The 26158-nt window shown below is 32.8% G+C and overlaps 1 protein-coding gene across 1 annotated transcript; it reads left to right on the forward strand.

Moving 5' to 3' along the window:
• Positions 1 to 278: 278 nt before the first annotated feature.
• On the forward strand, positions 279 to 15588 carry LOC112041164 (protein SIEVE ELEMENT OCCLUSION B). The gene is made up of 8 exons (XM_024074065.2): positions 279 to 624; positions 9211 to 9296; positions 10096 to 10114; positions 10251 to 10536; positions 10642 to 10742; positions 10842 to 10939; positions 12684 to 13157; positions 14959 to 15588. The coding sequence occupies exons 1-8, from the start codon at positions 279 to 281 to the stop codon at positions 15586 to 15588; spliced, it is 2040 nt and encodes a 679-aa protein (XP_023929833.2).
• The last annotated feature ends 10570 nt before the right edge of the window (positions 15589 to 26158 follow it).

Below are 26158 nucleotides of genomic sequence, written 5' to 3' on the forward strand. Positions count from 1 at the left end.
CTTTGAGATTTAGGAGTAGACTTTGTGTGCCAAATGATCCATTGATTAAAAAGGAGATTCTAGAGGAGGCTCACTATTCCCCATATACAATACATCCAGGTAGTACAAAGATGTACCATGATCTTCGTGAAAAATTTTGGTGGAATGATATGAAAAGGGAGATTGCTCACTTTGTAGAGTAATGTTTAACTTGTCAGCAGGTTAAGGTGTTGCACCAACGACCCTCGGGTTTGTTGTAACCACTTCCTATTACCTAATGGAAGTGGGAGAAAATCACTATGGATTTTGTTTCAGGATTGCCGAGATCTCCTATGGATTTTGTTGCATATAGAATTGCCCTACCATTAGCCTTGTCAGGAATTCATAATGTCTTCCATGAGTCTATACTAAGGAAATACATTCCTAACCCTTCACATGTTTTGAGGTATGAGCCTCTTCAGATTAGAGATGATTTATCATATGAAGAAGTTTCGGTAGAGATTTTGGATTGTAAGGAGCAAGTACTACACAATAGAACAATATCTAGGGTAAAGGTGCTTTGGAAGAATCATTCAGTTAAAGAGGCATCTTGGGAGTGTGAGGATGATATGTTGTTGAGATACCCAAGCCTTTTTCAGAATCAAGGTACGTAAAATTTGAGGATGAAATTTTTATAAAAGGGGGAGAATGTAAAGCCCCAGTCAATTTAAAAAATATATATATATATGTGTGTGTGTGTGTGTGTGTGTGTGTGAGGTCAGATTTTTTGAGACACACGTGCCTCCTAACTACCCCACCTACCCCACCCATTCCCGCCACACATTTCACTCTCCCCTCTTTGGCCGGCTCACTCACTTCTCTTCTTTCTTTCTTTTTTCATTTTCTCTCGTACACTCCTCTCTACTCTTATATCCTCTCTCACCGGTACTTCCACACCACCACCACCACCATTTCCACCATCATTTTTTGGCAAGATCACCGGAAAATTCTTGTGAACCTATAAACACCTTCACATCCTTTTTTTGAGGTAAAAATTTCTAATCCTTTTGGTGGATTTTACACTTTTGCTTGAGGTTATTTTTATGTAAGCTTTAATAATGATACCCATGTGATTTATGAGCATTGGAGGTGATATTTTTGTGTTTGTATGTATGGGTTTTGTAATGGTGGAATTATTTGATGAGTGGGTATATGGTTTGTGCTAATGATGACTACCTAAGGTTTATTTATGGTGGAAAATTTAGGGGTTTTGAGTTATAACATGTGATGGTTGGTAAATCTAATTTTTCCATTGCCATTGGGTATATTTTGAGTTAGTTGAAGTTCTACATTTCTTGTCTTGGAGGATATTTTGATTTTGCTTTCATAGGTCTCTTAATGATGTAGTGTAAATTTTATGGAAGCTAGTCATAATGATGGAGATGATATTAAATGGGTTAACTTTATAAATTGGAGTTTATGCCTTGTGAATTAATTGTTGAGAAACTTTGGAAGTGAGATATATTATTATTGATGAGGTTAAATACTAGGCTTATCTAATTAAGTGCTTATTTGGCAAATTTCTAAATTGTAACTAGGTACAATTTCAAGCTCTATGCTCATGGTGATAAGTTTACTTAATATTGTTTAGGTTCTAACTAATCTCCTTGGAGCTTGGAGAGTTATGCTTTTGCGGTTGTGAGGTAAGTAGCTTTTTAATGAGATTTTTGGAAAATAACCATGTTTCATAAACATTGTTTTTGGGTCAAACACATTTTGCAAAATTATATAAGGATATATGTTTTCTTAAAAGTGTTGTGTTGTGACCCTATCATATATTATTATGTATGAAAAGTGCAGCATATTTGATATTACATTTGGGAAAATGCATGAATTGTTGACATGAAAAATATGAGCATCTTCTATTTAATCTTTGATAAGGAATTCATAGATTTTATGGTATATTAGGAAATTTAAAGATGCTTATCTTGTCTTGTTATGTGAGAAATTGATAGAAATCTTTTGACAAGAATGAAGTTGAAAACCTTAAAAACTTTGTGAAAGTTAGAGTATTTAAGGTTTTTTTGAAACTAACTGGATATAAACTATGTGTTTCAAAGTATATGTAACTTGTGAGCTTTATGTTGTTTTAGCCCTATGCCATGTGTGATTTCTCGGTGATCACCTGATTTGGTTTCTGTAGTTTTTGTGACAGCGGAATCAAATCCAGGTCAGTGCCTTTTCACTTTGGATGACGCATTCTTCCTTACTGCCCATGGGGGAAAAAGGTTCTTTGATTGTGTGTGGGTGAGGCTGCTGCCCATGGGACCAAGAGACCACATGCAAGAGAGGTCCTATTTGACGCGCTCTCTCTGCTGCCCATAGGGGGAGAGAAAAACCTTGAGGGTATGGGTGAGACTGCTGTCCATGGGGTCAAGAGTCTACATACCAGAGAGGACAATATCATGCCAGTTGTGAATGGGTGGATCCTCTTACCAGTCTATGTGGTAGTGCGGTATATTTGTGATAATTTACCTTATGTTAAATATTATGGCTTTGTAAATTATATTGTTGATGCTCACAGATTATAGTATATAATTTCAAGGTATTTACTTTGAGAAACTTTGTATTTCATTATTAAATCATTCTTGTCATATTATTATTATTGAAGATGAAACTTGCATTTCCTCCACCTCCATTAATTATGCTATTTACTTGGTTCTATCTCATTTCATTATTTTATAAACTTTTCAGAGTAGGCAACAATCTTTTGAGACAGCTCTTTTTAATGGTTAACAGTAGTTAGACTAACTACTGATGGAGGCTAAACTTTTGTAATGGAGATATTAGATAATGTACATCTTAAAATAGGCTTGACTCATTCTTTTGTATATTATAGTGGTTGTGATGTTATTCCCACTGATGGGACAAGCTGATAATATGTAATTATTTATTCAGACATTTATTCTTTTGTGGCCAATGGTCATTGTAATTATTGCTTAGAACTCTGACTTACTTTGAGAGTATATTCAATGGAATTATTATGATAATTCTTGATGTTGGTATTTGATATGATTTATGTGGATTGAATTGTCAAAAAAGAAAAAAAAAATCTATAGGTACTTTGAGACGTCTTTCTCATGCTTTGGACTCTTTTGGGTTCGGGGCGTGACAATATATATATATATATATACATAAATACATATATATATATATATATATTGTATGGCACCCATACCTGGTAACTTGGGCCATTAATTCTCATACGAAGATACGGCCCATACTCCTATTCTCTCTCTCTTTGCAGGCCCATCCCAAAACTGCATAAATCATTGGCCCAAAGTTAGCCTCCTGTTTATGCTCGGTAAGTCCTTACCGATCAATGTTGGGGATGGCGTCCGAGCATGGCGTGCAGTGTATGCTCGACATCGCCTTTGGGAGCACCGCTGCAGAGCATATCTGCGGAAGTGGGAACCAAGTTTCTAAGCCATCCTCACCATTTCCCACTCTCACCTAACCACTCACTTATGTTCGATAATACTGGACCACCCACTGCACTAACTAGAAAGTGATCATAACCTCTCCACTAACTTAGAACTATAAATATGAGAAGTTTGGGGAGAAGTGGGGGTTGGAAAATTTAAAAAAAGAAAGAGATATAGGAAGAAAGCAAAGGTAGTAGAAGGTGGCTCAGGTAGTTGAAAAGAGAAAAGTGATTTCATTGAGTTTTCGTGCTGAGGACAACCTAGTGTAGGAAACCCAAACCCACCATACAAATAAGTTGTGAGTCTGAGTGAGCCCAAGCCCATTAGCTCCATTTTCAGTGCGCACATATATATATATATATATATATCTCTCTCTCTCTCTCTCTCTCTCTCTCTCTCTCTCTCTACAAAAAAACACACACTATAGAAAGCACCGATGCTTGTTTCGTTTAGATCCTTTAAAGCAGATTGTTTAACCTAATATATTAGCCAAGTGATTACTAAGGTTAATTGTGAGATCTAGGTTACATAGCAAAATATCATATCATGCAGTACGGAAAAATAAATAAGACAATGATATGATTACCTAGGAAAACTAATGAAAAACCAATCGTTTTAAGGTAAAGAAAACCTGGGAAGGATTTAATCTGACCTATCCTCATGGTAAACCAATCCACTATGATAAAATGGAAGTTTACAATAGATTTAAACCCTAAATCTAAAACTACCTGATGTAGAACTTACTAACATGACCATGTGCAGCTCTGACTCTATGGGCTCTTCTATCTTGAATTTGCTTGAATACAAACTCCCAAGTTTGTGACTTTGAGATCCCACTCAAAGATTTTGCAACACAAACTCTCTAATTTGTGACTCCAAGACCATCCTTGAAGGTTTAAATCATTAGTTATGTATGATCTCGTTATAGCAACTTCAGATCTACTGGTTCTAATAGTATGAGAATGATTTCTGGTAGTGATTTTGAAAGGAGAAGGCACAGTACCTTTTAGATCTCACAAGAGCACTTCCAAAGTCTTTACAAAATGTGTCTTAAGGTTTCCTTTTAATAATATGTGAAATAGATCTAAAATCCTAATCACTTGATGGGCCAATGGGCTGTTGGGTTTAATTAAAATTTTGCTCGTGTTTCGATTGGTCGAGTTTTGTTCTTGATTAGTCGAACCTGGCATGTTTCTGAATTCTTGGGAGTTGTGACCTAAAATTCATTCGGTGGGGGTTTTTCCCTTGTGAGAGGTTTTCTCTATTCATCAACAAATCATTGTATTAATTTAATTTATACTGCATTTAGTTTATTTGGTGATTTATTAGTACTTTTACAATTTACATGTAATTTGACCTAATTAATCAGCTTGGCTAATTGAATTAATTAACCAGGGTCAATCTATTTTAACCCAACACTCATCCAAAAGGACTGAAGAGTACAGATGCTTTGAATGAAACGTTCGTATATTGATCAGATGCCATATTAAGATCAATAATAATCACTGCCCCGGCTAATTGCAATTAATTATCAACCTGCTATATTAATGGGGTTATCATATTAGTTGCAACTGCTGAGTCGAGCTCAGCTAGTCTTTCTAAGTAACATGCAAGAGATGAGCACGCTACGTCAGTGTGCACAACAGCGCGCAAATTTAAGATCAGTTGAAGTTTACTATGTATGCAGGTTCAATATTCACACGCTAATAATGCTGTGCATGTGTGCTGTTGACAATATACGAAATGCTATTAGCCTATAACCACATTAAAAAGGACAATGATAATCTTTCTGGTCTTTTTATATCAAAGCTTGAGTTAGTTGTAGTTTTCTATTTGAAAGTATGAACTATGACGTAGTTCTAATAACATCATGATAAATCATGTGAATTTTTTAAAATTCATCTCGAATAAAATGATATTGAGTAAGGTCATAATCTAAAGTTACAATCAATTTTGTAACTAAATTTTATCTATAAAAAAGTTAAACTATTTTTAGTTTTGGAAAAAAAAATAAAAATGCGCTTTTAAGATATATATATATATATATATATATATAAATTTCATCATATTTATTAAAGAAATATATATATATATTTCTTTAATAAACATGATGAAATTTCAATCTATGGTATTTGTTCAATAATAATTATTCTCTATCATCGAGCAAATCAAAAAAAGAATAACCTTTAGAAAAATTAAAAATGAATAACAGTGCATTGGAAAAAACAAAACCTTTTCAATTACATGAGAATCCATAATCCGCACATCCAGTCTAATACACATTCCAATAACATAAGAATGAGCCATATATATAAAATCTACAAGTAAGATCTATTTTCATATAAAAGGAGGATGTGGTTTATCAAGTGTATTAAAAACTTTCATTGTATCAATGTAAAGAAAAATTTTCCTATTCTATAAATGCTTTTTATGGTTTAAAGTTTATGAAATAAAGAAAAAAAAATGTATTAAGAGGTCACATTCTTTATCTAATAATTTAATATATTTAAAAGGAAAAAGTTTGGTTACAAGTTTGATTATAGTCATTGACTACAATTTTCACTAAAAAAAATTAATATGACTATATATTTTGAAAATCTAATCTTTGAATTTCATATTGTTTATATTTTTAACATGCATGTCAAATTTCATATTAATTGAATTTTAATTTACTATTCGATATATAAATTAATTTTTTACGCATAATTTTAGACATCAAAAACTTGAAATTTAATCCAATAGTGTGATTTCTCAAAATTCACACTCAATAAAAAGATATTAATTGAAGTTGTAGTCATTGGCTACAATCAAGTTTGAAGCAAAATAACTTTGTCATTATTAAAATAAAAGATGAATATATTGTTGTAAAATTTGGAAATAATATAATATCCATGATTTGATATGGACAAAGTTAGGCTGCAACCAACAATAAGAAGATGACATGTGTATATGTCATGTGCACTACACGTGACTTTGTGCATTGCATAGACAGTGGCACATACCATCTTCCTATTGTTGGCTACGAAGAAGTTTGTAGCCAAACATTTTCCATTTAAAACTTGGATTCAAAACCTCTTGCCAGCATCATGGGGTCATTCTCAAGAGATTTCACCCTATAATAATCATGTGTGTATAAGATGGGAGGACTGCATACACCCAAGGAAATAATTAGATATTCAAAGAGCTCTAGATATTCTAATTTCTTTAAAAAAAAAAAAAAAATTTATGAAGTGAAAGAGCACCACGTTACCATACTGTAGAAGTACTTAAAAATTACCCATGAAAACGTATGACTTATTTTTATCCACCACATACTTTCCTTAAAAATACACCATGAAGTTATTTATTTATTTGTAGTTTTGGATTGATGAGATATAATTTTAATTTATGTCGTCTATTATATGATAATTGTTTTTTATTAATAGAATAAAATATAAATTTATTTTTGGTGTAGGTCGGATTCTAACCCTGAATTCCTTATTTGAGGACAAAAAACTTTAAAAATTTCTTCTTTTTATTTTTATTTATTTATTTTGTATCAGAAAAAACATTAGCAATTGAGCTAAGTTAAACCCACACTAATTACAAAGTTTTAAAATGTAATTTAACAAATATAAAATCTATTAAATGTAAAGCAGTTGACTATTAGTATTTGGCGGTGCTCTTTGGCATGTGAAACAATAACCCCTTATATGTTAATTATTAGCCATTTGCCATATTAAGATCAATGCAGATCTCAGTTCAATCATCTGATTGATCCTAGAGAAGGGTAAATGCTTGCTTAATTTGAAGGAAAATATTAATTTTATTTTATATATATATACCCACATGCAATATATTAAATTATTTCCCAAATATCGAGCTAATTACGATTAATTAATCACGTGCTAAATAGTGGGATATATTAGTTGCATTTGCGCTAAGTCATGCTTGGCTATTTTTTATTTTTAATAACAGGAGAAGGAGTAAGGTAAGTGAGAATGCTATGCATGTGTGCAGTTGAAAATGAAATGCTGTAACCACAATCAATGTGATGTTATATCAAAGCTTGAATTAGGTGGATATTGCATTTAGGAAGCATGACGTAGTAATCATGACATCATCAGCGATGACTCAGGAATTTCCGATTTCTCCAAAAAAAAAAAAAAAAAAAAAAAAGGTTGCATGTGTGTAATGTTATCGGTACTTGCCTTTATAATATAGTACTGAACTACTAATTCAATTATTTTTAATAGATTTTTTTTTTATTATTAATTTTTTTTTTGCAGATCCCACACAGAAAGACTTAAAAGACCATGAGAATCTTTTTCATCTTTTGTAAATTTATTTATTTATTTATTTATTTTTTTGTTGAAGGCAGGAATTGAATTTCTAAATTCATTTTCAATGACAAAAAACTTTACTAGTTGAATTAATTAGAATTATAATTTATTTTTAACTTTTAATATATTGTCAATAATGTATGTGGATGTCAAGTTTTCAATTTGAAAAATAAAAAGAAGAAAATGTTAAGTGGATTTAATATTATCATACTTATCCATAGTAATAAATATACTACAAAAATTGAATGCTACGGAAGAGAGTTAAACATTTTGAACAATGTGAAAAGATCTCGTGTTTTTGCTAAACAAAACTATGGATAACCTTTTAGAAGGAGGGGGAGAAAAATGAATGAATGAATGAATGAAAAAGAAGAGTAGCCATGCAGAGGACAAAAGTTTTCAATATTATAAATGCAACCCGATCAATGATATATAAGCAAAAGAATTGAACAAAAAAGTATCACAGATGAGATGATGACCAGTTTGAATGTTTAAATTACTTCGAATTATTACATAAAATTTCACCACAACGTTTACACTCAATTTTATTGACTTAACAAGTACACAGTTTGGCTTAAAAATGGAACCAAACAAACAAACGATACCATATTCGAACGTAGGAGAAAAGCCAGTGCACATTGTATATTTTATACACATTGCAAAAATACATTGAAAACAAATTTTTTTAGTGTATTTTGATAGAGTGTATCTATATACACTGCGTGCAATTAACATTGTCCTAAAACATACAACACATCAGCCTTTCAAAAAAGAAAAACACAATCTTAAGCTATCAGAAAGGATCGAACTGATAGTATATAGACCCATACAGAAATTCATTCCCAAATCAACGTAAAAACCAATGCAGTGCTTGGGGTTAGCTATTCTTGAATCCTATGGGTTTTACGGAGGATTATTTTGTGGGTAAAAAAGTGTATTTAGAAGATAATTAAATGTGTAGCTCACGACTATATTATACTTCCTAAGTATTTGGCTAACCCTTTTATTTTGTGGTTATTGTACTAATTCTTGAATGCTATGGTTTTTGTGCAGATTCATTCTCGGTGTTATTAGCCGTTGAATCAGATAAACAAAGAAAGTCATATTTTAAAATCATACGAAGTTGACAATCTGACCCATTAACACGCATGTGCATTGATGCTGATGCATGAGTACTACCCAGAGGGACCTCACCTAGATGGAACCTACTTGTGTTCCCTGTCCAAGTCTTTGCTCGTTACCTTAATCCAGTTCTGATGGCTATAAATAGGAGAGATTATTGCACAACACCACACACCAACATTATCTCTTCTGCCCAACCTATTCGAGTTTCTAAAAACCCTTCTCCCTTTTTTATACCATGGCCAAGAGTAGTGATCTGAGCGTGTTAAACATGCCCAAGGAACTGATCATGACTCAAATTTTTGAAACCCATGCTCATGCAGACATAAAGTTTGATGTTCGCCCTGTTTTCACTGTCGTCAAAAAGATTCTCAACCGTGCCAGTGATGTTGTTCAGCATGTTGTTATGGTATATGTTCTTTTATTAGAAAACCATTTTTATCATCGTTTTCTATTAAACTTTTTTCCTTTGGAAGCGAAGATTGAGATATATTTATAGTGGTAAGTTGGTAACCCTTCCTTTATCAAATTATCAATAACATTCTCTGTCAAGTTCGTCTCTATGGCCTTATCAAATGGCATTGAGTCAAGCAGATGATGATATTTTTAATTTGAACTCAAGCAAAAAACAATTAGTACTCGTTTTTTTATTTTTTATTTTTTTTGTTGTCATTCTTTTCATATATATATATATATATATTTTAGTAGTATTAAAAATGCCGTAAATTTTATAAACTCACTAATTATAAATCGAATTTTAAACATTTATTTTTTTATGTTATTGAAATCCAACAATTACATTTATTATCACACCATTTTGTAAGCATTACATTATAAAACTAGAAGTAGCATTACTACATTAGTGTTTTCCATATCTTCTGAAGGTTTTTTTTTTTAATTGTTTTTTTTTTTTAACAATTACTAATTATGACTTACCGTAGGGTAATAAACTGGAGAACATGGAGGAAGAACCCCCAACAGTCAGAACCATTTGAGGTAATCTTTTTGTTTTTGTTTGATTTTGTGGGTGGCATGAATAAGGACTACGATGAATTACACAAGCTAAAAAATAACTAAAATATAAATTTGTGAAGTCACAATTTCAAATTTTATATAAATTTATGTAACAGTTTTAAATATATATATATATATATATATATGTATTAGCATTCTTCATCATAACAATTATTACATGTACATATTGTCAGATGGCTTGCAAGCCTCCAGGTGAGGAAAGTAATACAGGGAAGAAAATACTCGAAAAACTCACAAAATATTCATGGGATGCAAAGGCAGTGTTGACACTTGCGGCTTTTGCTCGACTATGGAGATTTTTGGCTCCTTGCTCATCTTCACGCTTCAGACAAAAGTGCCAAATGGGTGGGGATCTTGAAGGGGGTGCCAACCATTGTCACGGACACATGGCTTCAGAAACACAAGCTAGCGATTATTCAACTTGACCAAGTGATCAAGTCCACATTGGTGGCTATTGATTGCATCTTAGTGTTGGAAGGCCTATCGGATAGGTATGCTGAAGAGAATTTACAAGAATTGTCAGAAGCCATGTACTATATCCCATTAGATGTTTACTATGCTATCATAACAGTGGTAGCTTGCACAACTCAGATGTGTTGCCTCATTAACGATGAGTAAGCCTTTCCCCTAAAATTTACTATATATATTGAATTCATCATTTGAGTAGACTCCACTAACATAAACCGAGCGCTAGGCCTAACTGTTGTTTCGCATTTCAGGGGCAAACCACAGGAACTATCACTATCGTCCTTCAGTTTGAAAATCACAGCCACTGTCGACTCATTGATTTTGGTTATAAAACGTACCAAGGAAATAATAGGTTAGCTTAAAAGGAAGTATTCTAGCTTGGATATGTTGTTGCATATAATGGCTTAAAAAATGCTCTGAAATTCTGACAAATGATTCTTGTTTAATGTAGCGAAATTGGAAGATTACCGGAAGCTCGTGAAAATCATGAATAATCCTAGAAAAATCACCGTGGTCTTTAACGAGATGGGCTTCACGTCACTTGTTAAGGTTAGATCTTGTAACAGATACCTTTGGAGCTTAAACTCTACTACGGACGATTATCTATATATACTGTAGTTTGTGACTTGTGAGGCTATTCTACCAGAAGTAGGGGCAAGTCATTATGAAAAAATCTACGATCATTACCTTTTGTACCACTACTTTATTACAATTTTAATATGATAGACTATAAATAGTAGATAAAAAAGTGATATTTCTATATGAATGAGATAAATAGTTAGTTACAATTTACAACATAGCATAGTTATAAGAAATATTGTGATAAATGTCATGGTCTTAAAACACTTAGAAATTATCCATAGGAATATGTTAAGTTTTGTTAAGGTTCATAGAAAAGTGGGTTGTTTATGTCAAACCTGAATCTATCTTTGACAAGAACTTTGAAGACTAAGCTGTATCTGGCAAGAGGCGAAGCTTAGTCTTCTTCTTGTTCTTCTTCTTCTTCCCCTTCTTTTTTTTTTTTTTTTTTTTTTTTAACCCTAAAAAAATGTGAGTACAAATAAGCTTACATATATATAAGGTTTGAGTTACACTACTCCTAAAGTAAAATTATATCACTTAATAATTTTTTATTGAATTAAAATTTTAAGAATTGTACTGTTAGATTACATTTTCTTTTTATATGTAATATCCTTACAAAATTTCAAGATGATCAAAGAATATGGATATTTCATTTAACAAATGTTTAAATTTTAAATTCTTACATTTTAGAATTATGTATAAAAGAATTGATAATCCGATAAATATAGCAGTGAGAAAGGGAGACTTGAATTTTAGTTCTCTTTATAACGAAATGTAAATAATGCCATTAAATCACAAACTCTTGACAATTAAAACAATATACTTCAATGAAAATAACTATTAATTTAAAAATCTTGCAAGTTCGTCTTTGGGAAGTTGTTAATCAATCTTGAGCCTAACCTAAAATCATATTTCTTTAAGTAAATAAAAAAGGTATAACCAAACCGACCAATCCCTCTCATAGCTCTTCAAACTTTTTCAAAATTTTTAACCTTTTTTAATCTCTCTAAATTTTTTAACTTTCTTAATCTAATGATTTATATCAAAATGTAATCTTTTAAATTTTGATCTAAACTATTCAAAATGTATTGCCCGGTGCAATAAATCTCAATCCTAACCAAATATTATGGGCATGGAAATGCTAAAAATATTATAAATTTTAAAACAATAAAATTAAAATATTGTAATAATGAATGTAATTGATGTGAATTCAAAAACATAATTAATGAATACATCAATTGGTTACTGTTGATTGGTGACACAATTTGTAAAGTTTATTTAGTAAAATGTGTAATATCTTTAACACCACTAGTGATTAGTGACAAACAAATATTTATTTATCAATTATATTATAAGTACTCAATATAATTGATAAATAAATATTTGCTTTTTTAATTGATGACACATGGATTTGTAAAATTTATGGAATAAATTTTGTAATTTCCCAATTATAATCACTCTAAGGTCAATACTATCCGACAAAAAGTCAGAATTTGGAGCTGGGCCACGTTTGGTCCATGCTATATATCTCTAGTTGCAATTTGTTATGCTATATTTTTCAAGCATGTTCGTAATGTTCACTTCATCGATGTACTTAAATAAAGTTCTAGCGACACCCTTACACTTGTTGCAACTGAATATTAGGTATACTTCATCTAAATTATGTGCAAATTGGTCCTAACAAAGCTCATTTTTCATAATTGTTTTGCAGCAACAGGTCAACCTTAAAGAAATTGAAACAGAGAATGTCTTTTTGTTCTTTTCTGACTTGGACATTAGCGAAAATGAAATTTCAATTCTCAATTCAATTGATAATAACAAAAGTATGAAGGATCAGTACAGAATTATATGGATCCCAATTGTGGACTGGACGGTTGATCAGATGCAAACAAAGTTCGAGAAGTTGCGGTCTAAGATGCCGTCAACTTGGTACAGGTTTCCGAAATTTTCATTCGATTTAGGTATCCAGTACATTAAGGAGAAGTGGGAATTCAAGAATAGGCCTATCGTTGTGGTGATGAACTCGCAAGGGAAGGTGGCTCACCGAGATGCATATCACATGATTGCATTGGGAATAAATCCCCTCCTTCCCATTACTGGGGTTCCAGAATCTCCACTGCCCAATGGAGAGGATTCAGTTGGACAGATTTTGCTTGGCAGCCTCCATATAGATATACTAACTTGGGTAAATTTTTTTAATTTTTCCAATAATTTAATGCATAAACATACAAATGTCCCATTGGTGGTGAGAGGATTATTAAAGATACCTTTTTATATAAATGGATTCATTTTATTGTTCAGTAAGCATATTTATAGATAATACCCAAACAATTTAAGTTATAATCTCATAAAAAAAAATTATAATCCTTCTAATATATATATATTGTAGGGTCAGTTTTTGCGGCCCAAGCCCAAGGAGGTATGGATTCGGAACCCACTGAGCCCAAAACAATAAATTTTGTAGAGAGTGGGCGAAAGGGCTAGGCAAATAATGAAAATAACAGTATTAAACAACAACACCAATGCGAGAAGTTGAATTAAGGTGCTCTCGGACTAATATGAGTATTCTGTCCGAAGAGATGTTTTTCATTGATAATCAAAGGTTACTATTTCTGGAGCTACAATCATCTAATATCTCCTTTCTCTCTCCTCTTTCCCTCCCCCTTCTATCAGGGGTACCCTTCCCTTATATAGCATACCTTCTTACATCCCTACGTCCACTTGTTCATCATCCCGGCTCCCACTTGAGTACATGTCCCATCATCCCACCTTTAGCCTTATGTAAGTGGCGGTAGCTGAGAAAGCGCTGTTCAGGTGTCCTGTCCACATAAATGCGGCCAGAAAGTAGGTACAGTGCATTAAATGTGGTGGTTGAAGTATGCCTCCTTGATATTTCTCCGTTGCCGTTATCTTTATGTGTGTCCGAGGTTCCTCTCCCTCTTGACACTTGTCAAATAGATCACTTGAACCTCCCATACTCGTGCTTGGTCAACCTCTTCGGATCCGAGGGCTCATGACTACTCGGACATATGAGCATCTTCCTCGGATGGAATACATGTTCATCTCCAGGCATCCCCCATTGGCGTGGGCATCCGACTGAAAGCCCCATATCCTCGGATGAAGAGTGTTCCTCATCAGGGCCTTGGGCCCAATAAGTGGCTGAGTTTTTCTCCCCCACATATATATATATATATATATATATTTGTGAGTTCTAAAATATATATAAGTGATGATACACATATATGATAGGTAATTATATGTTTAGAATAAGTGTGTTTTTTTTTTTTTCCATAAAATATAAGAATATCTCTAATGTACCTTTATTCCATTCCTATTATGTCATTTGGTTTTCCACTAATATTTTATTGTCTTGATCACCAACGAATCTTTAAAGAAAGTATTTCTATAATATTCACTTAGTTTATAAATAGCATATGAACTATGGTTGAGATAAAAAATATATATACCATTTTATAATAATAATATTTTTTACATCTAAAATTTTTCAAAAAAAAAAAAAAAATTCAAATGCAAAAAGAATTCTACAAATTACTATAGATTTAGATAATGATCTAAAATTTTTATTTATTTATGTGTGTAGTTTTATGATATTTATTTTTATTAGATATGGAATAATTAAATTAACTTTTTAACGCATACATACTTATAAAATTAAATATCTATACGAGTAAGATTAATCATCCTCCCCAATGATTTTTTTTTTAACTTGATCACCATCTGTTTATCTCATGTCATGACATTTAAAATTTAAATAATGTGGCATATATATGCACATTACTAAATACAAAAAAAAAAAAAAAAATCTATAAAATAGGGCTGAGAGGATTACAAATGGTCATGGGCTATGCATGGGGAAAATATGCACGCTAAAACACACCACTACGTAATCATGCATGCAGCCTCAAGCAAATTTAATTGTGTTCAATCAAATAAAATTCCTTCATTGAAATTTCTTTTTCAATCAGATGAAGCAGGAGAAGTACATTTTCTTCTATGGAGGCAAGGATACCGTGTGGATTAAACAATTTAAAGAGCAAGTATATGCCATGAGTCAGGTCTTGAAGCCTGCAAGTATTTCCATTGAGTTGTTTTATGTGGAAGATAAAGGGGAGATTACCTTATGGAAATTCTGGAACGGCATTGAGAGCTTTTTCCTCGGCTGGAACTACATCAAGAACATTTTACTCTCTGGGAAAGATAAGAACACCGAATCGTCCACTGTGATGTCAACAATCCTTAAGTTACTTTCCTACAAGACTGAGAGTACCGAATGGGTTGTGCTGTGCAAAGGGTCTAAATTAGTGGACAGCGGTCATGGCACAACAATTCTGAAGGTCTTGAAGAAGTATGATCCGCCATGTACGATACCCATCACCCCTACGTTTGACTTCGCAAGTTCATTCTTGAATTACCATAGAGAGATTCTAAAGCTTCCAGCTGAAAAACCTGGTTGCTACCACTTCGACATCGCTGAGGATGCTGGAAAGATCACAGCAGCTGTAATGTGCCCTTTCTGTTGGGACCGCATGAAGTTGTCTAGCAGGTTTAACTGCTGCCACAGTGGTTATCGTTCTACCAAAAACGCACAACACTAGATGTCTGTGCTACTCTCTCTATCTCTCTCTCTCCACTAGTACTTTTTCTACAAAATAATTGTTTTCTTGTCCAAGTTTGTTTCTAGTATGAGGAAGTTTAATTTTATGATGTGCAATACTACAATAAAGAGCATCCTGATTTCGTTGCAAATCTGATGCCATCTATGTAATCGTTTAATATTTTCATGTTGTAATTGGAGGGAGTTTTTATTATGTATTCAGGACAGTTTGCTTGCATTTGTAGACTTTTTTTAATTTTTTTTTATGGTTAGTCTTTTGTTTGTTTTTCTCATGGCATTTGCGAATTAGCCAAGCAACGACTAGACTTTCTTTGTTTCGCGTTTTCGAAATAACTATATCATATATTTAGATAAATAGACCACGGATTACATTGTACAAATTAAGTATGTTGATGAGATTAACATATAGAAAATCTAAAATATAATTCCTTGCGACTCATAAATTTTAGCTCATGAACTTTTTCTCTAAAAAGAATAAAATATATCAATCTTGATTATCTTTTTTAATCATGAAATAGAGATTTTTTATTGATATGTTGAATATTTGCAATATGTTGAACCGAATCACTATGAATCATTCCGTAAACTACTTTTACTTGAACAATCGACCTCACAATTGCTAAATGCATTAACTCCTAATCCTAAGAAGAGGTAGACTTAATCGTAAAACATAGTTTGCTTTGACATATGCAACAGTGAAATCTTCTATAATGAATACCTCAATACATTATTGGGTAATCGCATAAAGCATTGTGGGAACTATTCTTAAAGTTATAATGCATAATTTTGATTAAAAAAAAAATTCCTTGAAATATATTTATTGAAAATTAATTATTCAAAAAATCATATAATCATTTTATCAAGGGGTTACTAAAATTTATATTTTATGAAATTGGATTCCTAAAATATAAGATAAATCAAGAGATTAATTGGAGATTCAAATTTTTTAAATATGGTGCGTATAAAGTGACAATAACTTTTGACATTGTTTCGTTGTGGTTGTTTTATGGAAGGTTAAAATCATCTTCATGAGTGTCAAAAGTTGGTCAATGAATACTGCAAAATTACTTTTGGATAAATCCCCGTCACCTTTACTATTTGTTCTACTCTTTTTGCTTCATTCTTTTCTAATTTTTTTTCCTTATCTCTTATTTTCCTTGGACACAATGTCAAAAGATGAGATAAACAGAAAAAGAAAAAAAAAAAAAAAATCAAATTTTACAAGGATTATTATCGAAGTTAGGGTCCGTGGATACCAGGATATAGATGTGTATTTGGTAGTGGGGCTGTGCGGGTGGTATTGAAGAGCCACTCTGCCCATTGCATATCCAAGAAAAAAAAATGTACATGTTATGTAACACTACCAATTGCCTCACATTTGTTTCATAATTCATTTCTTTCACCATGCTGGTATCTTCTAGACTTCATCCTTGAAATTTTTTGTTCATATTCATTGTTCATAAATAACTAAATCATTTAGATTTATCATGGTATGAGGGTGGAAAAAATTGAATCCAATCATCACTAATTAAGTCTAAAATGCTTATACTACTCCAATTACAATTAGTCTTCTTCAATATATCTATATTAAAAATTTTTCCCCCTGCTTAATTGTATAGGGTTCTTCTTTTACCCTTTTTAAAAAATAGATTGGTTGATTCTCTTTCTTTGGATGCTTTGGTTTGGTCTTTAATTTTGGTAACATTTGGGACTTATCCTTTGATTTATTGTAGTTAAAAGTAAAATTTCACATTGCCAAAAAGTGTTACTGTTTGTTGTTAATCTTGCTTTAAGTATTTATTTTATATATCCTTGGCTAATGGAAGCCAAATCCTTAACCATCATCATATGGGAAATAGCCAACAGATTGTTAAAAACTAAAACAATCTTTCATATTTTTGCAACTCAAACCATATTACAATGTTTGCTTCCACTTTTTTTGTAGTCTCTCTTTCATCTTTCTTTGCTGTGATTTTAAAAAACTTCTTACCCTTTCATTTTGTTGAATACTGAGTTTTTTGCCAAGTACAACACGGGTATTTTGTAAGAAGAGTTGCTGCATCAAACTAAGAGGTTTGGATAGCTTGCTTTTCCCTCTATTTATCTCATAATTTGAATTAAATTTTCTCCGTTAATCTGTTTGGTTTTGATTTGGCTCTGAATTGCATATTTTAATCTGTTTTTTCTTCATTTCTTAAAATTCAATGAATTCTTATTTTGTATTTTACTGAATTGTAAAACTGTTATTATTATTTTTTAATAAAAGCCTTTCCAGCAATTAAGAAGTTGCTGCCACATTAGGAAAAATTCCCAGCTAAAAATCTGCCATGTTCACAATTAAAAAGCGATAAATTATACTGTTTGGGTACACTAAAACACCATTTCATACTGCTCAATATAAAAGGAAATCTAATCGGCCAAAATACAATGAAAAGAAAGGCTTGCTATATGAAGAAAGAGAGAACATAATTTGTAATCGTAAGCCACAAAGTTTCCTGCCTCCGCCCGTCCCCTTGCCATACTCCGACCACCAAAACTGCAAACACACAGTCTCTTCCTTTTCAATTCTCCTTCTCCTTTGACAAATTCAGCTGTTCTCTCTGTCTTCCTTAAAAGCAAAAACCCTAACCATTGAGTTCTCTTTCCATCAGCCTAGCCTCCACCCATATACCATAGAGAAAAACCCCACTTAAGGCTCATACGTGACCCCACCTACCTCGTATTTTCCAACCACTCATTCTCTCACAAGATCTCCTCATCCTCTTAGGCCGGCCCTCTCTCTCCCTCTTATTTTGTTTTGTCTTCTTCTCCTCTCTCACACTCCCTCACTCTCCCACCAGTACCCACTCCTCACCACCACCTTCACCTCCACCATCTTTTTCCTTCAAAGTTTATTGCAAAACTCCATGAAAAAATAGCTAAGCTCACTCATCTCTATTATTTGAAGTACAAATTCCAAATCTTTTAGTGGGTTTATATGCTTTTACTAGAGGTTCTTTTAATATAAGTTTTGAAATGATATTCATGTGATTTATAAGTTTCTTGGGTGATATTCTTATGATTATGTATATGGGTTTACCATATACATAATCATATATGTGCCATTGCCCCTCAAGGTCTAACTATGCCTCCGTCTATGACCCCAACTAGATGCTGTAGTCTTTGTGACATTGGTATCTTGGCATCTCGTCTTTGTGGCGGTTTGATGTTTTAGTGGCATAATTTGATGTCTTCGTGGCATAACTTAATGTCTTTGTTGCATAACCAATGTCTTCGTGGAATAACTTAATGTCTTTGTGGCATACCTAATGTCTTTATAACAGCTCATCTTGTAACCTTGGGTTAAATTAAATTTCTTAGTTTTGGAATGGTATTGTTACTCATAGGGTCCGTTTGGATTGAGCTTATTGTTGCTGAAACTGAAAACTGAAAACTGAAAACATTGTAGTAAAATAATTTTTAAATGTGTAAATAATATCGTGAGACCCATTTTTAATGAAAAAGTTGTTAAAAAGTGATATTTGTGGGTCCGTGAACAGTGCACAAATGCACTGTTCACAGTGGAAAAGTCAGCCTTTGCAGCTGAAAGAAAAAAAAAAAATATATAGCAAAAACGTGTTTTCATCAAAACGCAGACGCTAAACGCCGAACCCAAACGGCCACATAGTATGTAATAGAAAAAAATGCTCAAACATCCCCTAAACTTTAGAGTAGTGGCTATTACACCTCTTGTTTTGTTTCAGCCAATTTATTCCATAAACTTTGCACATGAGTTAAATTAATACTTTAATTAGTTTGACATTAAAAAACTAACAGACTAGTCACGTGTATCACACGTGAACATAAAAAATTACTTGAACCCGTGGAGATAAGAGAGAGGAACCTGCATTTAGTTTAGAGAGAGAAAGAGACCTAGGAGAGAGAGGATGTCTTAATCTAACTGTACCGTCCCTCAATCCTTCCACTGATCTTGCCTTTTTTGATTCCGCCAGATCAGCTGGATTTCATTGTCCTGTTTCCATTTATGGGTTCAATTTTCTGCGCGAAATCAGAGTTCGTGGGTTCAATTTTCTACAAGTAATCATCGTTCATTGGTTCATGGTCATTCTTTTAGCAACTGGGAGATAAGCCTATTTAAAATGTTTTATTGAAGAAGTGTTAGGAGGAATGTTTTGTATCAAACGTTGAGTACGTGACTTGGATGACTCAGCGCCGAAAACCAAGAAACCAAAAACTGAGAGATGGCAAGTTGTAATCTAAAATCTAATGCAATGAGATATGAAATATTATATTCTTTTGTTTAATGGTATGAATGTTGTTGGGGCTTCTATTTCATTAACTAATTAGGAGTCCATTGTGTTGTATATATAGGTATATACAATGATAGGTTGTAATAATGATGTTTAACTTTGGAAAATATGGTTTCATAAAGTGAAAATTCGAAAATCAGTGTTTTCGATTAATCGGAACTTTGGCTTTATCGACTGAAAATGGTAAGAAAATAATCCTGGAGTTTCTAGATGTCTCGATCGCTGTTCGATTCCTGTTTGACTGATTGAAAAGAGCACTTGATCGATCGAAAGTAATTTTCGACCGATTTAAAATCGTGAAACAGCATTTTCTAAAGAATTTTCTGGTGACTGTTTGGAAAGGTTGAAGAGGTTTCAAACATTGTTAACGGTTTTATGAAACATTTTAACTGTCCATACGTGCCTTTTGATGAAATATAATCTTATGGGTATAAATAGAGGCTTATGTTCCTTCCACAAAGTAGTAAGGTAGAGAGAAACACAAGAAATCCTGTGGTTATTTTCTAGAATTGCAATCCCAACATCTTGATTGTATCTTGGAGACAAATTTGCGATAACTCTTTAGCAACAATGGTATGAGGGGCAAATATTGTCTAAGGAAAATGATATACTGTCTCCAAGTTATCTATTTTCTATTTGTCTTTTGTGTTAACTTTGTGCTTCTATTATTACTTTGTGTAATATCCCCAACAATCTTAAACAATATTTTCTATGATGGAAGGAACAAGTGATGTTTCAGCGTTAAAGATGTTGAATCATGAGTTGGTGAAATTGGATCGCTTTGATGGAACCAATTTCTCTCGATGAAAAGACAAGATGAAATTCCTACTTACTGCACTGAAACTTTTCTATGTCTTGGACCCGAATTTGATGCCTTTTCCTACTGCGAGTGATGAAGATACTGATGAGATTAAGGCACAAAGAAAGAAACAGGAGGAAGATGAATTGATATGCAGATGACACATTCTCAATGAAGTCACCGAAGGAGATTTGGAATGCTTTGGAGGCAAAGTACAAAACTGAGAAAGTAGGTACGAATAAGTTTATTATTCAAAAGTATTTTGATTATAAAATGCTTGATAATATCTCAGTTTTAGATCAAGTGCATGAGTTACAGATTTTAGTAAATAAACTTCGTGATTTGTAAATCAATATTCCTGAATCATTCCAAGTGGGTGCAATCATTGCGAAAATCCCACCAAGTTGGAATAATTTTAGGAAGAAGCTTTTGCATATGTCGGAAGATCTCACTTTAGAACAATTCGGACATCTTCAAATTGAAGAGGAAACTCGGGTTAGAGATGTGACTAACACTGATTCTAAAGTGAATGTGAACAATGTGAGCAATGTTCAAAGTGGGAGTTTGAGTAAGACCAATAAGCACTTGAAAGTGAACAAAAATGGGAATTGTTTCAAGAACAACTCCAAGAATCCCAACAAGGACAAGAAGAACCAGGCATGTTTCCATTGTGGAAAGAAAGGCCATTACATTTGCGAATGTAAACTCTTAAAGAACAAGAAAAATGATGAACAAGGCAATGTCATTGAAACAAATGTCATTGAGGACATTGTTGCTATGGTAAGTGGCATACATATTGATATGATCACTACAGTTCATATGGCTATTATTGCAAATCTTTTTGATTGGTGGTTCGATTTGGGTGCAACAGTGCATGTGTGCAACAACGAAGAGCAATTCAAGACTTATAATGAGTCTTCCATAGAACAACAAGTGTTGATGGGCAACCATAATAAAGCAAAGGTTCTTGGAAAGGGCACCGTTGAAGTGAAGATGAGTTCTGGTAAGATGATGATCTTGACCAATGTTTTTCATGTACCCGATATCAAGAAGAATCTTGTGTCTGCCAATTTGTTTTGTAAGAGCGGTGTAAAAACTGTACTTGAATAGGACAAGTTAATTTTGTCCAAGAATGGGATATTTGTAGGAAATGGATATGCTACTGATGGCATGTACAAACTAAGTATTATTAATAAAGAAGTTACTGGTTGTGCTTATATTGTTGATTCTTCATATTTGTGGCATGCTAGATTAGGACATTTAAATTTCAAATACTTGAAGTTTATGTTGAAGCGTGGTATGATTCCATATAAGCATAATGATGAAAAGAAATGTGATATTTGTATTCAAGCAAAGATGACAAAGAAACATTTTTCTAAGTCAGATAGAAATTCTATTATGCTTGAACTTCGGATGTATGTGAATTGAATGGTGTGTTAACTAGAGGAGGTAAAAGATACTTCATTACACTCATTGATGATTTCTCTAGATTTACATATGTGTATTTAATGAGAAATAAAGATGAATCCTTTGACATGTTCAAATGTTATAAAACTGAAGTAAAAAATCAAAAGGATAGGAAAATAAAAATCCTATGAAGCGATAGAGGTGGTGAATATTTTCCTAATGATTTTTCTGCGTTTTTTGAGGAACATGGTATAATATACCAAAGTTTAGCCCCTTATATACCCCAACAAAATGGTTTGGCTGAAAGAAAAAAAGGGACTCTTGTAGACATGGTAAATGCCATGATCTTAAGTGCAGAATTCCCATTTAATTTATCGAGAGAGGCATTGCTTACAACATGTAATGTGCACAATAGAATCCTAATACTACTTTGGGTGGTACTAAAATGATTGAAAATGGTTCACCAAGTGAATAAAGAAAGAGTCAAAGGATAAGAAAAGTAAAGGACTTTGGTTCAGATTTCATTTCTTATCAAGCTCAATTGAACCAAGTTGAAGGTAATAGACAAGTTGTCCTAAATAAAATACCCATAGTGTTTAACACAGAGAATGGTCCTAAAACATTTGAGGAAGCTATGGCTTCTAGAGATTCAACTTTTTGAAAAGAAGCTGTGAATGATGAGATGGACTTAATATTATCCAATAATATTTGGGTCTTAATGGATTTACCTACTGGTTCTAAACCAATTGGTTGTAAATGAGTATTTAGAAGAAAATATAATACTAATGGATCAATTCAAACCTTTAAAGTAAGGTTAAGGGCAAAAGGCTTTAAACAAAGGGAAGTAGTAGACTATTTTGATACCTATGCACCAGTGGCTAGGATCACGTTTATTCGTGTGTTGTTAGCACTTGCATCCATATATAAGTTTATTGTACATCAAATGAATGTTAAGACAACTTTCCTAAATGGCGATCTTGATGAGGAAGTTTACATGGAATAACTTGAGGGTTTTGTACTTCTTAGAAATGAAAAGAAAGTTTGCAAGTTAGTCAAGTGTTTGTATGGCTTGAAACGAGCTCCAAAACAATGGTATGAGAAGTTTGACTTAGCAATTTTGTCGAATGGCTTTCTGCACAATAGTTTCTACAAATGTATGTATTCCAAATTCACAAAGAAACATGGAGTCATTGTATGTCTTTATGTTGATGATATGCTCATATTTGGTACGAATATGAAAGATGTATGTGAAACTAAAAAGTATCTTTCTTCTATGTTTCAAATGAAAGATTTAAATGAAGTAGATACTATTTTGGGAATCAAAATTAAAAGATATAGTGAGGGTTTTGCATTATGTCTATCGTAATATGTTGAGAAAGTACTTCAAAGATTTGAACATCTTAATATAAAGGAAGCAAATACACTTTTTGATCGGTGCATAAAGTTGGGTGAAAACACTGGAAGAGCAATAGCACAGCTTGAGTATGCTAGTGCTATTGGTAGCATGATGTATGCTATGCATTGCACAAGAACAGACATATCATTTTCAGTGGGCAAACTTTTTAGATTTACAAGTAATCCAAGTGTGGATCACTGGAAAGCAATTGGTAGAGTTCTTGGTTATTTAAAGAAAACCATAAGCTTGAGACTCTTTTATTTTGAATTTCCAGCTGTGTTGGAAGGTTATTTAGATGCTAATTGGATTACTAGTGTGAGTGATAACAAATCCACGTCTAGTTGGATATTCACTCTTGATGGGGGTGCCATCTCTTGGGCATCAAAGAAACAAACGTGTATTTCTCACTCCACCATAGAATCATAATTTATAGCCTTGGTGGCAGCAGGCAAAGAAGCGAAATGGCTAAGAAATATGTTGTTAGACATAGAGTTGTGGCCACAACTAATACTAGTCATTTCAGTGTATTGCGATAGTGAAGCCACCTTGGGTAGAGCATACAGTAAAATGTATAATGGTAAGTCTAGACATATAGGTCTAAGACATGATTACATAAGACAATTAATAGAATCTAGTACCATTTCAATTGTCTATGTAATGTCAAATAATAATTTGGCAAATCCTTTAACCAAAGCAGTGTCTCAAGATATGGTTGGGGTAACATCCATTGGAATAGGATTAAAACCCTTCTTTTAAGAGAATCACCAATAGTGGGAACCGAACCTCAAATTGATTTATTCTAAAGAGGTTAAAAGGGTAACAACAAGTTATTGATACATGGTTAGTAAGAGCACTAATTTTGTGTCCATTCAAGATGGATTAGTGTAGACTATTACGATGTAATTAAGGATGAGTTTTACACGCTTAATGAAGTTCATAAAGTATAAATTTGTGTGTAACAGGGACATAAGAAGGAACTTCACCTTTATGAACATAGAAGTGGTGCCACTTTTAGCAAGAGTAAAGGGCTTTCTCTTGTAAAATGTTCACTAAACCTGGAAGAGCACAAGGTCAAAATAGTGCTAACAACAGTGGATTTCTAAATGTGTTGTGGGTGTTCTTATGTGTGTGTTGTTTCGATTTCAACACATAAGAGTTTTGGTTTAAGCACTAGGCCACCATTAACTCTGTTGATTTCTTGAGCAATTACACTTCGGTTTAAGTTGAAAGACACCTGCCATTATGCATGATAGGATATCAATCAAGTAAGACATATATTAGTACAACCTAGTGGTGGATTGTTGTATATATAGGTATATACAATGATAGGTTGTAGTAATGATGTTTAAGTTTAGAGAATATGGTTTCATAAAGTGAAAATTTGAAAACCAGTATTTTTTATTAGTTGAAGCTTTGGCTCGATCGATTGAAAATGGTAAGAAAATAATCCTGGAGTTTCTGGATGTCTCGATCGCTATTTGATTCCTTCGACCGATCGAAAAGAGCACTCGATTGATCAAAAGTAATTTTTGACCGATCGAAAATCGTGAAACAAAATATTCTGCAAAATTTTCTAGTGATTGTTCGGAAAGGTTGAAGAGGTTTCAAGCCTTCTTATCAGTTTTATGAAACATTTTAACTCTCCATACGTGCCTTTTGATGAAATATAACCCTATGGGTATAAAAAGAAGTTTATGTTCACTTGAAAATAGTAAGTTAGAGAGAAACACAAGAAATCCTGTGGTTATTCTCCATAATTGCTATCTATATAACCTAACATCTTGGTTGTATCCTGGGGATAAATTTGCAATAACCCTTTAGCAACAATAGTGTGAGGGGAAAATATTGTCTAAGGAAACTGATATAGTGCCTCCAAATTATATATTTTCTGTTTGTCTTTTGTGTTAACCTTGTTCTTCCATTATTACTTTGTGTAATATGTCCAACACATTGTACAACTAAAGAACCTCACTGTCTTGGTTACTCTCAGACCTACACCCACTAAATAATTAGGTTGAAATCACCATCCCACTTGTACATGACTTTACGAGGACAGAGATTACAAGGGTGTGAATTAAACAGCCTCGAACTTCCAATGATTGTTGTTGAGTGGCATGGCGAGAACACGAAAGGCGTTATCAGGACAAAGAACTCTATCTTCCGCTGAATCACATTGGCGAGATCGGTGGTAGTATTGAGGGATATCACAGTTGGATTTAGGAGATCCTATCTCTAAACTGAATGAAGGTTTCTCTCTTTTCAATTATTACCTTCACATGAGAAGTCTATTAGTTTTTTAACAGAAGTACTCTCTCCGTCCCAATTTGTTTGTCATGTTTAAAAAGTCAAACTTTTTAAAGGGGCATAATTTATTATCTTATCTGCCTTATAAAAATATATAAGTTTACAAAACTACCCTTAAATAAATTTATCAATTTTTTTTTTTAAAAGAGTTATTCTTAATGAGGCAACTAAAAAGGTGCCCCAATTAGATTGATTTTTTTTTTTTTAAATACTTGTTAGTTTTCTTTTCAAATAGTTTTGAAAATAAGGTAGGGGTATAATAGGAACATTAGTAAATTAATGAATTTTATTTTTAGAAACATGACAAAATTTTGGGACATCCCAAAATAGAATA

Source organism: Quercus suber, unplaced genomic scaffold, assembly GCF_002906115.3.
Source record: "Quercus suber isolate HL8 unplaced genomic scaffold, Cork oak 2.0 scaffold_124, whole genome shotgun sequence".
In the NCBI taxonomy this organism is placed as follows: Eukaryota; Viridiplantae; Streptophyta; class Magnoliopsida; order Fagales; family Fagaceae; genus Quercus; species Quercus suber.